Source organism: Cyprinodon variegatus, unplaced genomic scaffold (assembly GCF_000732505.1).
Source record: "Cyprinodon variegatus isolate N-32 unplaced genomic scaffold, C_variegatus-1.0 Scaffold473, whole genome shotgun sequence".
Taxonomy (NCBI): domain Eukaryota; kingdom Metazoa; phylum Chordata; class Actinopteri; order Cyprinodontiformes; family Cyprinodontidae; genus Cyprinodon; species Cyprinodon variegatus.
The window spans coordinates 183,268-200,163 of record NW_015150926.1 but is presented as its reverse complement, the minus strand read 5'-3'; the positions used below and the strand labels follow the sequence as shown (position 1 = coordinate 200,163).

Sequence of the window (16,896 nt, the reverse complement as noted above, 5' to 3'; positions counted from 1 at the left end):
ACGTCTTGAAGTGCCTCCCACACCAGCTGCAGGAAGGTCTTAGCCTTTTTTGGAGGGATGAAGTTTTTCCCGAACGCAGCGTGACGTTTTTCCAAATCAGTCGGGTTTCCTGACAAACCTGAAAAACAAACAGCAGAGTTGAAACGTTACGTGTGAGGACCAATACAAGATGGCAGTCCTGGGAGACGTGGGAGAGCTGCAGCAGATCAACGGACAGGTGTCATTCAGAGAAATACCTGCCTGCTGAGAATTACCTCCCCTCTGGAACAATGATGAGAAAAAAAGATTTAAATATGAACGAAAAGAGAACTTAAACATATTAATGTTTTCATATTTCTTATGCATGGATGCCATAAAACAGAGATAAATGCTGAGAAATGCCTGCTGCTGAGAATGACCTCCCCTTTACTGGGAGCATGCATCGCCCTAAGCTCTAACACATTGATGAGAAAACAGATTAAAATATCGACCAAACAAGGGAACTTTTTAACATATTGGTGAATATTCTATTCATCCAGGTCAAAGTCATTCCAAAAAAGTTCAAAAACAATCCACTGGACTTTGTTTCCAAGCTTGAAGATATTTCGCTTCCCATCCAGGAAGCCTTTTCATTTCAAAATGTCAGGAATAGCGTTGTTTACACAGTTGTATAAAACAGTTGTTTTAGTTTAGCAAACATGCTAATTGACACAGACAAACGGGTCCACCCCTTTGGAATGGGGGTCGTTTGGCTTCTTTTCCTGCAAAGCCCCATACCTGTCTATGTCTCTGAAATTGGGTTCATTCCCTACAGGGACAGAAGGCCTCACCTGTTCAGCCAGGCCAACAATTTCCTTTTAGAAACATAGACAGGTTAGCATGCTTTCTGAACAAAAACGAAGGATTTGTTGGGCTGCTGTATAAAACCTCAAACTCAACGCTATTCCTGACATTTTAAATTGAAAAAGCTTCCTGGGAAGTGAAAAGTCTTCAAACTTGGAAACAAAGTCCAGTGGATTTTTCTTTTTTGGAATTTTTTACATATTCCTAATGTTTTGTCAGAAATAATATAGAATGGTGTTGATAGCAAAATTGGAAAAAGCCATCCACTAATCGGACGCTGACTGTAGCACATCCACTAAAATGTATCTCCATGTGAGTAAAAATCATATTTATTCGAAATTATCTTTCCATCGGGACTCAATTTTATGGCATCCATGCTTTAGAAATATAAAGCATTAAGATGTTTAAAAGTTCCATTTTCATTCATATTTCAATCATTTTTTCTCATCAGTGTGTCTCTAGAAGCAGCCTGGTCATAATGTTATGCCTGATGGGATGAATTCATTCTGGGTTTGCGTGTTCTGGTACCGCTCATGGATTTCTGTACAGCGATGAGGCCAGGGCAGCCTTAACTGACCCTGACCGAGCTCCAGCTGGAAACCCAATCTGCTGGTCCACCGGAGCCAATAATCAGCACCTGGTGGTCCCAGTCTGTGTTCAGGCCGACACACTGAAACAGTCTGCAGCCAGGATGCTTCCAACAACAACAAGCACACCTCAAAGATCCTTTCTACAGCCACAGGTCGGCTCTGTAGCTCCCCCCCCAGCAGGGACGACTGTTTAGCTGAACGTTGCTCCACAAACACCAACATGACGCCTTCAGACAGAAGACAAAGGCCTTTGTTCAGGCAGCAACACGTAGGGGAGGGGTTACAGTCAGCTATGATCCATACAGCAGGAGAAAATTCTGCAGCAAAATCCGTTTTAAAAAAATAATCTAAACTAAAGGAGTTTAAACGCTCCCTTTACATCTATTGGTGAAGATTCTCAGTCATTCCAAAAAATTTTCAAAAACAATCAACTGGACTTTATTTCCAAGTTTGAAGTTTTGCTTCCCATCCAGGAAGCTTTTGCTGACATTTTAAATGGAAAGATTCCTGGATGAGAAGCGAAACGTCTTCAGTGGATTGTTTTTTTTTACTTTTTTTGGAATCCCTTTACATCCGCACCAGAAACCGGGTTGGTCCACAGTAGGGCTGATGAACTTAAACATTTATGCTATTAATCATTAAAGCGATAAAAGCAACAAGAAAAAAAAACATTACTACTTCGCAGCCTTTCGTGGATAACGATACAATACTCCTTTAAATGCAAACATTTAAGTTCTTCTTCAGGACACCGGTTAAATAAAAAGTTGGATTTACATCTATTAGGGATGGAACGGTTTATGAAAACCGTCAGAACCGTTCGGTTCGACTGTCTCGGTTCGATTCGCGTGTGTTGCGTTCGGTTCATGCGCTGCTCCTTTTCCTCATAGGGGAAGCGATTACACTCCAGAGCAGAAGGTGGCGGTACTGCGACCAAAGCCAACCACCAGTAGTAAACAAGAAGAAGAAGCGAAGCAGCGTAGCCAGGTGTAGCAGGAAAAAATCAGTTGTTGTGGAGAATTGTGTGGGTATGGCGAGTGGGAAAGAACAGGAGTTGGAAGACGCGCCAGCAGCACTTTATAGGTCTGCTGTATGGGACCACTTTGCATTTAGAGTGACCTACGATGACGGCGGAAAGAAAGTTGTGGATAAAAGTGCAACAGTGTGCAAGCATTGTGCAACCTGTGTTTTACTATACAAGACATAATAGATTTTCCTAACAATCAACATATACCGAACCGAAAACCGTGACCACGAAACCATGAACCGGACCGAACCGTGGATTTTGTGAACCGTTCCACCCTTAATATCTATAAACATCTTGTAGTAGCCCTATATAATCATATTCTTCAACATATGCAATACCCCAACGCAGGGCAGGGCGGTTCATTGCATTTGCAATATAATTATAATTTAACAAATGCAATTTTCAAATCACAGGGAATCTCAGTTTAACAAGAGTAAGAAACTACATTTCTAATTTCAGCCCTTTAGGTGGCACTAAAACTCATGAAGGGGGTTAGTCATTAAACAGTAAAGTAGAGTAGCAGTTAGCATGCAGATCTGTATGTGAAAGTAAAAATAAGGAATTTTTCGCCCAAAGGTTACAGTAAAATTCTGCAGCAGTAGATTTTGGGCAATCAAGGTTTAAAAAACTGAACATCTGGAGTGAAAAATTTACAAGCTTGGGGTTTGTACCACAGAAAATCCTAGTAAAACTCACAATATTGGTTAAAAATAATCGCTATTTCATACCAGATCGGGAAATAAAGGATAGTAAAAAAAAATAATAATAATATAGAGTTTTTAACGACACAGATTCCAATTCTTCATTTAGAAAATAAATAAAAATCCTTATAATACGATAAAGGAGTCTATGCTCCCCCCACGTTCCTCGCTCATTTTTTTATTTTTTTTTTTTTTTTTATCTTAACGGGTCCAGAAACAAAAATACAGTTTAAAGTATAAACGTTAAAAAGAGGTTATTCTGTCTGCATCATTGCTTTGGACCAGAATGGAAAAACGGGCAGAATAAGAGGGAAGATGGTGAAGCCATGTGAGTTAGCATAAGCTACTGAGCACAGATTCAAAATCAGTCTGAACACCTTAAAGAAGAAAATAAGCTCAGAAATCAAACAATGTTTATATTCTAAGACCAGCAGGGTATAAAATAAATACACATATTTCAGGAGAACCAGCTAAATATAAGATATAATGGCTTTTTCCATTAAAAGCAGAGCCGTACACAGTGGATGGGGGTATTTTGGTAATAGCGGTGGGGCATGCAGTGGACTGCTGCTTTCTGCAGCACTGGAGCAGCAGTCCAGCTGCCTGTAAGGAGCTGCGGAGGAAGCATAATGAGGTCGGCAAGATGGATTTTAAAAATATACCAACTGTCAAAGTCTTCATTATCAATGTTTTGTCACACGGTGGATGAGATCACAGCGCGGTTTGATCATTTAAGTCCCAGTCCGATGCTGAAAGCTACCGTCACACTAAAATAGAAGAAAGAGCCGCATAAAGAACCTTTCCTCCTCGCTTTCTTTTTTTGGCTCAGACTTCTGGTTCTGACGGCAGGTTTCATGCAGGTTCTGGCAGCAGCTTAGCGTTGCTCAACGTCCCAGAGGAGAAGAAAATTACAGCTCCGAGATAATGTTCCAACATCTGCAGAGCGCCTTGCTGCACACCAGCCCGTCACAGCTGTTTCTGAACCAAACGTGGATTGTTGCAGATCCTGAAGGTGTCAGATTTAATCTGCAGTGATATGAAGCCACCCACAGCTTCCAAACACCAGCCTGTCTTCATGCAGAGCAGCGCGGCTCAGCAGGCAGCCAGAGTTCAGAGGTGGGCTGGAGGGAGGAGATCCACCTGCTGCTGACCATAGCGGCATGATGGGGCATCGTCATCAGGACAAGGCCTGTTAGTGGCACGGACATTAGGAGGCCCAACATGGCCGACGCTCCCCTATAGAGCAGCTTTGGGACCGACGCTGCTTCCTGCTACATCTGAGGTTCATATTACCATCACAGAAGTCTGAATGTGAAGTTAAAGGGGGGAAATTTAAAAATGAAAAAAATATTTTTTTCTTTCCAAACAAAGAAAACATCCTTAGTTCAACTCTTCTATTTTTGCATAATTCTGGCTTTCTTTCCGTCTCTGCTGAGCTTCTGTGTGGCCTCTAAGATCATTTGTAAATTACTCCCATTCCAAGCACAGTTTTTATCAGTTAGTTCCGTCTGTGTTTATAAATCAAATTTATTCCATTAGGTTTCATCTGCAGCGATGATCTCAGATTCTGCAGAAGCTGTAGTAAATTCTGTGGCCTTGTCTTAGTGACTCTGATGCAGCTAAAGGCAGATTTACATGCGGCAGCTGCAGCTGGGTCGGTGTCGTTTGAACGCTGACACTCGTGCTGATGCTGAACTTTTAGCTTTGAAACGCTCTTTTTTCCTCTCTCTGAAGAGCTCAACCTAAAACCAGCCTGTGATTCAAACCAAAAGAGTTTATTAGGGGTGTCCAGATAAAACATTTTCCATTTTAGATATTACAGCTTTTAGAATTGACTAAAACTGATAATGAGCCCATCATACGAGCTTTTATTGCCTATCTTGTATTGTAGAGTTTTAGAAAATGTTTGATCAAGTGATATTACTAACATTGAGAACAAAGGTCAACAATTAAACATATGAGAACAACCGTCCCTCGTATCATTAACCAGTTGGTTCTTTACAGAAGCAGAGACTTTCTAAATTTTAGATGTAGGCTGATATAATCCCATATTAGTTTTGTAGCCAATATGGAAGAGAAAACATTAATTCCAAAAAAAGAAAATTAAAAACAATCCACTGGACTTTGTTTCCATGTCTGAAGACGTTTCTCCTCCCATCCAGGAAGCTTTTTTAATTCAAAATGTCAGAAATCGTGTTGATTTCAAGGCTTTATAGAGTGGACCAAAAACAACGCTTCATTTTTGTTTAGAAAACATGTAAATTGAACCGGATGAATATGTCCGCCCCTTTGGAAAGAGGGTCAGGATTCCAAGCTCTAAACCCTAAACACTAGTGATGGTGAGCTGATTGAGGATCAGGTGATTGCTTCCACAGCGTGCCATAAGGCGGTTCACCAGCTCTCTGTTCTCAGCTTCTGCTCCATTGTTGATGATGCAATGACTGCAGAGTCATCCCAGTATTTCTACAATACCTGAGACAACCTTCTAATAACTGCCTGGTGTCATACTAGGGGTGTAAATAATCGTTTTGTATCGATGCATCGATCCAACAGCCAACAATCCGATGCATCGACACGTCCGAAGGAATATCGATTCTTTTTTTTCTTTTTTTTCCTGGACGCAATTCTCCCTCCAGTGCTGCGGTGGCGCTAAACCGGTTTTACCTTCCTACCTCGCTTCCTTTAGCCACTACCCTCTTTCTGCTTGCAGTATTTTTTTGATGCAAGGCCTTTCAGAATCTAACAAAATATATCTATATCAGTGAATGAGGTTTTTATATGTCTAGGTGGTGTACAACTTTGCTACTTCTGTTATTTGCTGTTGTTTCTTAAATAAAATGCATAACGATATTACAGTTTTTATTGATTTAATTCAAATTTGAAACAATGTCTAGCCTGTAAGATAAAAAAAAATAATTTAACCAATTAATCAAATCGCGGCTTATTCTTGAGTATCGAAAATAATCGAATGGTTGGGTCAGGAAATTTATACTGAATGGAATCTCCTTGATGGGTGTGATTTACACCCCTATTTCTCACTGCAATAGATATTGTCAGGAATTATAATCTCTCCTTACCTGTAAAGACCCTGCATCATTCCCCCTGCTGCTGGTCCATCTCTTCCCTGACTTTGCTTTTTCTATCATAGCAATAAAAATAAAAATAAATTAAAAAGCAACATTTTGAGAGCAGGAAGAGAAGCAGCATAACATGCTGTGGCATTTAACTTCAAAGTCACTTTTAGGCCAATTATATTTTGTATCTCTTCTCTGACTCTCCTCTCTGTTGTGATCAGAGATTTATTTTTCCTTCTTGCTCCTGTTTGCCAGCATGCTGATGCTCACACTTAGCTCTGCTAGGCATCACGCCTTGTGTTGAACTTCTGTGTGAGAATGTGTATGGTCATGATGCGTTCAATGACAGCTCTGAAAAAACGTTACTGCAAACCAATACCAGGTTTAACCGTTACGGCAATACTTGTCACAGTGAGGACTGCCCATATAAGGGCGTTTTCACCGCTGTCCCATCTTTGGACCCGACGAGTTATGCTACGTTCAGAAACGCTTCTCCTGCTGCTCAAAATGCGCTGCAGGACCTTTTGCTGCGCCTTGAGGTGCGTCAACCATTGACTTTGCATGTAAACCAGCTGCTTCTGCTGCCTCTGCTGATTGCAGTGTGAACGTAGCGTTAGAACTAGACCTCCCTAAAGTCAGACCCAATCATCTCAGCTTAAGCTGAGCAGATTTGCACCATTTAGCTCAGAACGGGTCTGAACCAGAACCCTCTTCCTTCATCTCTTTTGGAAAATCAAGTTTCTAATATTAATCCTTCTTTAAATTGTTTTTTATTTTGAGATGAATGTGTTAATTTTCACCTTTTCTTCAGTTTTTAATCTAAAAGTTATATTTCTATTGCTTTTTAACCAAACCTCATCCGATGGTTGGAAGGTGGGTCCTGCTCCCCTCTGATCTACAGCGTTCCATGCTAATTTCTGTAGGATGAGCTTTAAACTCGACCTCATGGGGTTTTATTATTAATCGCTTTGAGTTGCATCAGTAAATATCGTTGCCGCAGGTAAGATATTTACTGCTGGTAGGTTCTCAAAAGAAGCCCAGGTTCCCTTTAACCGTCTAATAAATCTGCTCTCATTATTTCCAGGAACGAAACACTGAAGCTCTACAATACTACGGCTTTGTTAAGGCGTGTGATCTATTAATAAAAGACAGGAGAAAACATCAATACAACCAGATCCTCTTCTGTAGAAGTTTCTTCTGCCTGAAACGTGGGAAGCTGAACCCAAAGGTCTCCGTTTTTGCTCTTCAAGTACAACAACCCACTCAAGTGAAAACGCAGACTTTGGTTTTTCTTAACAAACATCCATCAGTCTATATTTGGATCCTTGGCAGTTGTACTCCTTACTGTATGACTAAATGAAAGGTTGGCTCTCCAACATGTCAGCTGTCTGCAGACGTCCAAACGGTTTATGATAAAAGAAGCAGGTTGACAAGTTCTCAGCTACCAAATCTCTTCTTCTGCGTCATTTTTAGATTTGCGGGTTTGGATAAACATGCAGAGATAAAAGCTCAGCTGCTAGAACAGAAAAGCAAAAAAACACATCTTCTCACCTGAGAAGTGACACCTCGGAAGTCAGGAAGCGTTCATTGTCCTAAAATAGCAGCTTATTTATAGCACTGCCTGTATTTGTCATGTGATTTTAAAAAACACATCAGCATCAAAGGAATCTCTGTGACATCTGGTGTCAAACCAACCAGCGACGGATCTAAACTGAGGAGTAAAACCAACGCAGACCGCAGTCTGGGTCCAAGCGGGCCTGAGGTCCTGGTTCCTGAGGGGTGGGGGGTCCGGCCATTCAAACTGAGACCTTACTAGAGCCGCTCTAGAAATACAGCTTTAGAAGCTGGACCTTCATGTATGTAATGTCTTTCAGTTTAGAGCTAACAGAATCAATCCACATATCAGCAATAAATACCTTCAACAGAAAGTTCTATGATTCACTCTACTTCAGTTGAGAACTGCAAAGCATTCTGGGAGATGTAGGCAGAGGAAATAATCTAGCCTGTCAACCTTAAACAGCTGAATTCTTTTTAAAGGTTACATTGAAACACTGTATGCTACGTTCACGTAGCAGAAGCAGCATAAAGGAGCGTTCTGCTTCATTTTTGATGCTCTACCAGTTTAGTTCTGATGCGCGGCTGAAGCATCATTGCTGCTCCAGCTGCGCCGTGGAAATAGGGTCTGATTTGCTTTGGGGTGAGTCTCATCTTAAAGGTTTTAGAAACATTTTTTATTGGTTACCTGAAGCACATCACTTTATAGTTATGAAACATGTTGCTGTCAGTATTATATAAACATTTATTAGCAAATGAATTAAGTATCAGGGAGGTAAAGGTGGCTGTAAGGAAAATAGAAAAAGTAATAAAGCAAAACGATATGAATAAATCTTTCTGAATAAATATGAGAATCCATACAAATTGTAAAAAAATCTATTTATTTTAAACTCTCCCCCATCATGGACTGATATCAGCTTCATCACACAGCTCTACTGGAACTCATAAAAATAATAATACAAGTTTCACTTCTAAGTTTGAATCTTAGTTCTTGTAAAAAGGCAAAATATTTCAAATATCTTTCATAACAGGAACATTGTTTCTATCCAATTTCAAAATATATTTTCATTCTAAGACGTTTAGAATTTAGCAGGTTTAAATATTTCCAATGTTCCTTCTTTCATTTTAAATTAATTACTCTTTTCCCATTTCTTTAACTATTCATGCGGTTTTCATTATGCTAATATAAAAAAATTTATGATTTTGTTGACATTTTAGTTTATTATTTACAGATAAAGAGCTAAAGATAAAAGAGAAATCCAAACAACTTATTATATTCTAGCCGATTTATATCTGGACTTTTTTTTCGGGGCCTGTTTGTTGAAGTTACTCGTTAAAACGTATAAGTATTAAGGAATTGGAAGAGTTGTGGAACAAAAGTATTCATACCCAAACATTTTGGTCTGAGGTGGGGGTTTTTCAGGCTGGAAGTAGCGATGGTTGAAGTTTTCCTTTCAGAATAACAGAGCAAACATTGAGAAGCTGCTCAGGTTTAAATAGAAGGCCTGATTTCTGAGACGCAAAGGAGAGATCGTCATTATCATTATCAGGACATAAGTCTAACTGATATGTCCTGAAGATGGTTTATTAAAAAAAAAAAACATTTATTAACAAATGAAACATTTAAAACAGAAAGCAACAGGAGGAAGAGGCAATGTTTGCTCTTCATGTGATCTTAAAGCACGGCTGCTAAAGAAGGCCATGAAACTATCAACTCATCAGCCGATACAGATAGAAGGAAAAAACAAAACGCTATCAGCCAAAGATATCTGCCTGCAGATGCACGGGCCTATCTGCTGAACCCAGGCATGCAGAGTATATGACCCCAGGCTGCAATCGGCCTGCTGGAGGAAACATATTTTGATAAAATGTAAGAAAAACCAAATCATTTACTTATTTATTTTTATAATCTGAGTGACGTTTGTGTCCTTTCCTGTCAGATTGGTAGGAGGCCTATATGACGCTCAAACATAAATGTATTTTTTATGGGCAGATTGAACTCCAAGACCTTCAGTGAAGGACCCAGGAAGGATGAACACATCTGTCTCCTCGCAGTGCGTCTCCGCTGCTCCGACACGTCTGACATACCGACGGCCTGATTTGCTCTGCGTTTGTCCTCAATCTTAAGCCCCCCCGCCCCTCAGTATCTGCTCAGAAAATATAATAACGCTTCTTTCATTAAAGGGAGTAATTTCTAACGTAGAGGACGCCACTACAAATGTCCTCTGATTACTAAATGGAACAGAGCAATGATCTATGGAGCCATTAGGGGAACGGGCTGGAACTAATTTCAATCCTAGAATGGACCGATGGGAACACACACACACACACACACACACACAGAGACAAACAGAGGGATCAAAGGATGGAGAGGGAGGAACAAACAGCAGCAGCATGTCGGCCATTTTCTGCTCTGACACATTCTAAACTGATGTTCTGTCAGCAGACGGTCAGGGACGGGTCCGTTTTAACAGGACAGGTTGGTAAATCTGCGAGTTAGTGGTTACTGATGGGTTTCCTTCATGGCGTCAGAGCAGGAAACATCAAACTGGGTTCTGCTGATTGTTCTACGGCGGAGCGGCACTACGCCGCGGTGTCCCAGTTCAGTCATCAATCCCAACACAGAGAGCTGGAGATGAACAGCAGACAGCGGGGCGACCAGAACCAGATACCGTCCCAGAAATGATCAGGATCGCGCATATTTCTCATGTTTGGGAACCATTTTCAAAGAATAATAATGGAATTACAAAAAAAACCCTGTAAAGATCAATTAACTTTTATTTCTAAAATTCGGAACTGGAAGAAATTTTGAATATTCAAAACGATTAACAAATAAAAAAGAACCTACATAAAATAAATAGAAAATGTATTTGAATTAGAGCTGGGATTTTAATTATATTGATTTTAATGAAAGAAAAAAATAGAACTTTTTAATACATATTAAAATTAAAGTATTTATATCTTTATATCTTCTGTTATAATTAATATCTTTGGTTTCTTGTACATCTAATGAACAGGCAGCACCATCTCAGTGACAGAGCAGCATTAACATGTAAACAAATCAACTTACAATTGATTCATGTCTTATTAGATGAAAATACTTTCATTTGATTAATTGATGACTTTAGCTAAATTTCGTTGGAACTTTCCCACCACCAATAGAGGGTGTCGTTTATTCCGGTCAGGATTATTTATGCGGTTTAATGGCAACGAGGCAGAACTTTAAAAATAAAAACTCCTTAAATCACTGAAATAACATCCAAAGTAAACCAACTTCAACCCCTGTGCTTCATGTGAGCATTACACTCCACTATTATAACATGATAGAAACAGACGTGTTAGAACTTAGCACAGCAGATGGAGAGGAATTCTGTCTGTATCGCACTTCGTGAAACCGATTAGCCTTCCTCTGAGAGCAAACAGCCACTTTAAAGGGGCGGCTAACAGCTAACAGTGACGGCTGATGGTGGATGACGCTAAAAACAGAGAGCTATGTCACAGTTCCCATCCACTTGATTGAAACCATTAGCGTAACTATCGGTAAGCAGAGACTGGAGTTGCTTACATCTTTAACCAATCTGATTGTTTAATTACCTAAATAATGGATTTAAAACAATTCATATTTGTGTTGCTGTGCGAATTTGAGTTCTTAATAATTCAGGAGCAAAATGGCGTTTTGAATTAAAAAGATTTCTTTGTTAATACGTTTTTGATTGAAATTAAATTAGCGATTAACTAATTACAGACCCATTCATTAACTTGATTAGAAATCTCCACCCAGTCTCCCCGCCAATTAGAATAAAGACAAAACTAATTCAAAAACAATAGAATGGAAATGAAAATCCTAAACAATCCAAACTATGAATACAATGGGAATATGCAGTCTGGAAAATTGCTCTTCACGTAATTACAATCAGCCTTGGAGAGCAAAAAACAGGCAAAACCGACGGCTTTCTAAACGAGAGCAACAGAAAGACTTGATTAGAGTGAGAACAGAGACGCCAAAAGGTCTATTTACCCAGGAAAATGGCGGCGGGGGTCAGAGGTGAAAGGGCAGCATCTCAAACACACCTCAGAACAGGAAAGGAGGAATTCAGACCAAATCATAATTTCCACTTTAAATAAACAGACAGGCAGAGCTCAGTGGTTTCTAGGTAAACCAGGACATGAAACAGTCACGCTCTCCAAACCACTGAAACTTTCCCTTTGTGGGTAGGGCTGTGGGGGGAAAAAACTATAATTTGACGATATATAGTGATTTTTGTATCTCTGATACAATATAAATCTTTCTTTTTAGAGAAAAAAAAAAGACAGGTGGTTTGAAAGGGGTGTAAAGGAAGCAATTTATGTTAAAAGAGAAAAACCATCCTTAAACTGAGGGGTTTCAGCTCTCAAAAACCTACAACAGCGATACAGTTGATTCTTTCCAAATACCATCTTAACCCCCATCGCTATGAAGGTTACAAAATATCTCACCAGGTCAGCCAGGCCAGCAATGACCCTTAACGACTGCTTTTTCAGAGGAATGGACCAGTATCGGGTATTACAGGCTAACAACCACTTATACGACTATGGAAGAAAATCGTTACCATATTTAAAATAGAAAAGCATTTCTGGAAATGCTTTTCTATTTTAAATATGGTAACGATTTGCTTCCATATACGGCTCCCATTATTAAGGGCTGGGTCTGGTTTTCCAGTTTCAATGCTTTCTAAGCCATTATAAGGCTTTTGTTGTGCTACCCTATAAAAGCCTGGAACTCCTGAGAAAGCTTCCTGAATGGGAAGAGAAACTTCTTCAAACTTGGAAAACAAAGTCCAGCGGATTGTTTTTAAACTTTAACTTTTTGCAATGAGGGAAAATGTGCTGCCTCTGCAGCACCACTCTGGTAGATAGTGCTATGGAGCCACTTTGCTGTGCGCTGCAGCTCCATTTCTGTAGTTGAGGTAAACTCAAAACATGGATTCTGGTGAACATAAATAGCACCTACTTTTTTATCTATACATTCCATTTTAACAGCTGGGTAAATCTCAATAAATAGTGATATTGCAATATTGTGATGATATTGTATACTCACCCCTGATTGTGGGGTATAAGTGTTTTTAATACTTTAAACTTGTTGAACCTTTGGGTTAAAATTTAGATTATAATATTATGATACCATGAAATTCTTGCTTCAGGTTCTCATATGTTCTAATCTAGAGTAAATTAAAGCGTGATGAGCAGCATAGAGTAGGAAAGTAAATAAATAAAGGATAAATGTCTGCATGAACAGGATTTAATTTCATTTTCAATGCTTTTAGATGAATATTTATTTTCATATTTTGAAATGTTGCTGCTAGCTTAGCATATTTACTTTGATCTGAATGATCCAAGCCTGGTGATGAAGCTGCAGAGACACAGGTGGCTTTTATTAAGAGGCTACAGATGCCATGCAGAGGGTGTGACATTGTTAAACACCCGTTCACTCTTGAACATGAGACGCAGACCTTGAGTTTGAGTAAAGTCTCCAGACCTTAAGTTAAAGGGCAAAGTTAAATATGAGTCTCAAACCTGACATCTGAGGCAGAATGAGGCTCACAAACATCCCATTCCTGGCTGAATGGATTCAACCCTGAACCTGCAGAAGGCCAGGTTCTGGTCTGTTGCTGCTCTTTGCTAAAGAGGCGGGCTAACCTCAGCGGCCATTTTGGAGCCAACATTAAAGTCTGTACGGCGCCATTCTCTCAGGTCTCCTATCATTTCCTACAGCTACAGACATCAGGACTCCTCCCTGTGCTTAAATACAGAAGCTTTACTGGATCATTGCTGTTGGTTCTGGTTGGCGGGTTTGGTTCTGGGAACTGAAGCGGCCTTACCTTCGATCGGTGACGTTTTGAGCCTGCGACAGACAGTCTGCACATCTCCGTAACAGTCTTGGATCTTGTTGACGGCCTCTGCGCTCCTGAGCTCCATGAGGGCCTTCAGTTCATCCATGGAGATCCCAAAGTCTCCGTCATGGCCGCCCTCAGCCACTGAGTTCCCCGGCGGGTGGTCGGCCGTGTTATTGGCCATGTTGGCGCCTTCTTGTGCAGCTGAGTTCCTCTGATTGTCTCTGCTGAGGGGCTCTGGGTACGGACGCTGCCGTCAGGTGAAGGGACTTCGTTGCTGTGTCTTCCCCCCCCACTCGAGGCGGCTGGTGGAAACTCTTTGAGTTTAGATCCAGGCGTGGATTAGCATGCTCCCTCTGATCACCATGGAAACAAGGAAGTAAACATGTTGCTCTGGCTTCACACTGCAGAGTAAACAGAAACAGGAACATTATTAGAAACCAGATGCAGACTGGAAACCCAAACAGTAACGGAAGCCTGGAAAAGACAAAACACGTAACAGGACTTAGAGAAATAGATTATGAGCGGTGGGAGGAGGTCTTTGGAGCACGATCTGATATAATCAGATCCCCTATGGAGTGAATTTGGTTTCATTATTGTTGCGATGAACATGTTTAGTAAATGGGAATTTGGAAACGATGTAATCCAGAAATGATCTCCCAGTCGTCTGCAGTTGGACTGAACTATATTTCTGTTTCCAGTGTCTGAGAGATAAATGTGAAGAGGTCACACATCTAAGTAGTGGAACGATGTCGTATGGCGATGTCGAAAATAAGAGACGTCTAGCTTTGGTTTTGTACCGTACTCCTGCAAGATAGTATTGGTTTAAAGATCTTACAGACATTTATTATTTCCCTTTTTCAGATCAACTTTACACATTGCATTCTTTTCTAATTGTTTTTACAGATCCCAGCATCCAGAGGAACCAATAGAGTTCCTCACTTCAAAGGAAAGCCCGCCTCAGAAATGAAGAAAATGTTAAGCGCAAATAAAAACATTGCAATTGGTAAAACCTTCTTAAAAAGAGAAATTGCACTGCAAAAACGATCTAGAAATAAGTAAAAATTTCTTAAATTAAGTGTATTTACCCTTAATTTCAGTAGGTAAACAGGACGATCTGCCAATGAAATTAGTATTTTTGCTCTTAAAATAAGATAATTAAATAATACGCACTTGAAATAAGACAATTCAATAGTTTTTTTCTTATTTTAAATGTAAATTGTCTTGTTCCACTGGCAAAGAATTTCATTTACCTCCTCAATTCAAGACAAAATGAACTTGTTTTAAGAAAAAAATGACTTATTAGGATTTAAATTTTTTGCAGTGTTCAAAAAATAATCATCTATCTATTAAATATATTTTTTTTCTAAGGGAGTTTCTGGATGGCATTTTTTCCCCAAATGTTAATTTAACAAAACATTTTCGTTTCTTTCTACAGTAATGGAACAAAATTCCCCCCATAGTTCTCTGGAAGTTCCAACTCTACCCATCTATGACCATAAACTTTTGTTGTTCCAGATGTTTTTTTCCTTTTTTATTGTCATTACACTGTACAGTGTAACAAAATTCACTCTCTGCATTTAAACAGTGGGCTGCCATTGTGTGGCGCCCGGGGAGCACTGTGGGCTCAGAGAACCAGAGTGGCTGCCTGTGGAAGTGGGTTTTGAACTCACAACCTCGGGGTTCCCAGCTCTATACTCTAACCAGTAGGCCACCACTACCCCCTTGGTGTTTCCACAACATAGAAACTGCTGAAACACTTGTTGCCATAGCAACACCATCAACAGTAAACGACAACTTTCCATGACCGGTCCAGCAGTGGAACAGCAGAAGCTCCATTTCCTACTAGTTTCACTTCTTCCTAATGTTTCCATCAAATTATTCATTTTTTAAATCGGACGCATTGATGTTTTTAAACCTTTTGTAAAACAATCTTAGTCATGTATTTAAATAAACACTTTACACAACATGTGAGATATCTAAGTCAGTCAGATTCATGCATGGATGGATGCAGGGAGAAGCATGGAGGTGGTTCGTCATAAGGACAGTGATGTGGTCTCTGCCGATGCTCAGAGGATTGCAGAACAACAAGTCTCTATAACCACACCGACACGCCCATCTCAGTCCAAAGGTAGCTTCTATCTTTGGACCGGAGGCCACGCCCATTCATTTCCTATTAGTCAGCAGGGCTGCGGTTCCTGCTGCTGCTTTCAGACCTGATTGATCACCAAGCACTGCCCTCACAGAAGGCAACCGTCCCTCGAATTATCAACCGGCTTATCGAGACAATCAGGAACTACCTTAAACAATATTAAGAGGCGTGTGTGATGGAGACGAGTGCATTAAATAACAGACAGAGAGGAGCTTCCTTTACCGTCCATATCAGGTTACTACCTCTTTAAAAGCACAACAAAACATTAAGAATCAGAAAATGAACTTCATGATTGTTGGGAAGCAGCCTCTGAACTGACGGACAATAACTTAATACCAGAATGTATCACAATATAATTTAGTTCAACAACAGTGATATGATATTCAAACACATTTCCGGTATTCGTTGGAGTCTGGTTTCAGCGTTTATCACCGTCTGATGCTCGTCAGAAAGAGCCGCTACATGAGTGATGGCGTCCACCGCAGACGGGGAGCCTCTGATCTGTTGCTTTAACACGGTTGGTTTTAGATTGGTGATGCTTTGAGCCGGCCATGATGACATGATCAAACCTCCTGTTCTGGATGACCTGTACAGGGCAGAAGTTATCCCCACAGATGTCTCGGATCGTGTTTCATGAATGAGAAAAAGGTTGTTGTGTGCAGACCATGTAGAAAGCATGATGGTCGTAAAGCAGCAGCTGGTCGACCGGCTTAAAGTTACAATTAGGAAAAATTCTGAGGGCAGCGTTTAAATAAGGACAGCAATCCTGGGATATTATTGGATGTGTGAATTACTGGATTTTGTTTTGAGCGAGTTGATCCTTGCAGAGATTAAGTTTTGGTTCATCACCAGTGCTGTTAACACTCGCTGTGTCAAAAAATAAGAAATATTTAAATTATAATAATAGTGCTAGAATCTGTTTTGAATAAGCAAGGATTTGATAAAAGGAAAAGTCCGGTCAGAAAGGAATAATCAGTGGATCATCATTTATACCTAAAACTAATACGTTTGCAGTGATTTTATGAATTTAGTGTTAATCAGTAAAAAAATGAAAACTATTTTTGTTGCGATCACTGAGTACGGGAGCGGCCATTTTTGCCCAAATATAG

The 16,896-nt window shown here is 40.0% G+C and overlaps 1 protein-coding gene across 1 annotated transcript in view; it reads right to left on the bottom strand.

Moving 5' to 3' along the window:
- LOC107094273 (plasma membrane calcium-transporting ATPase 1-like) overlaps positions 1 to 16,896 on the bottom strand; it is a 102,622-nt gene that overhangs the window by 46,707 nt on the left and 39,019 nt on the right. Inside the window, exons 2-3 of the mRNA XM_015389801.1 lie at positions 13,624 to 14,039; positions 3 to 118 (exon numbers count right to left, since the gene is read on the bottom strand). Coding sequence (XP_015245287.1) covers positions 3 to 118; positions 13,624 to 13,819 — 312 coding nt within the window. The 5' untranslated portion in view covers positions 13,820 to 14,039. The remainder of the gene's footprint in view (positions 1 to 2; positions 119 to 13,623; positions 14,040 to 16,896) is intronic.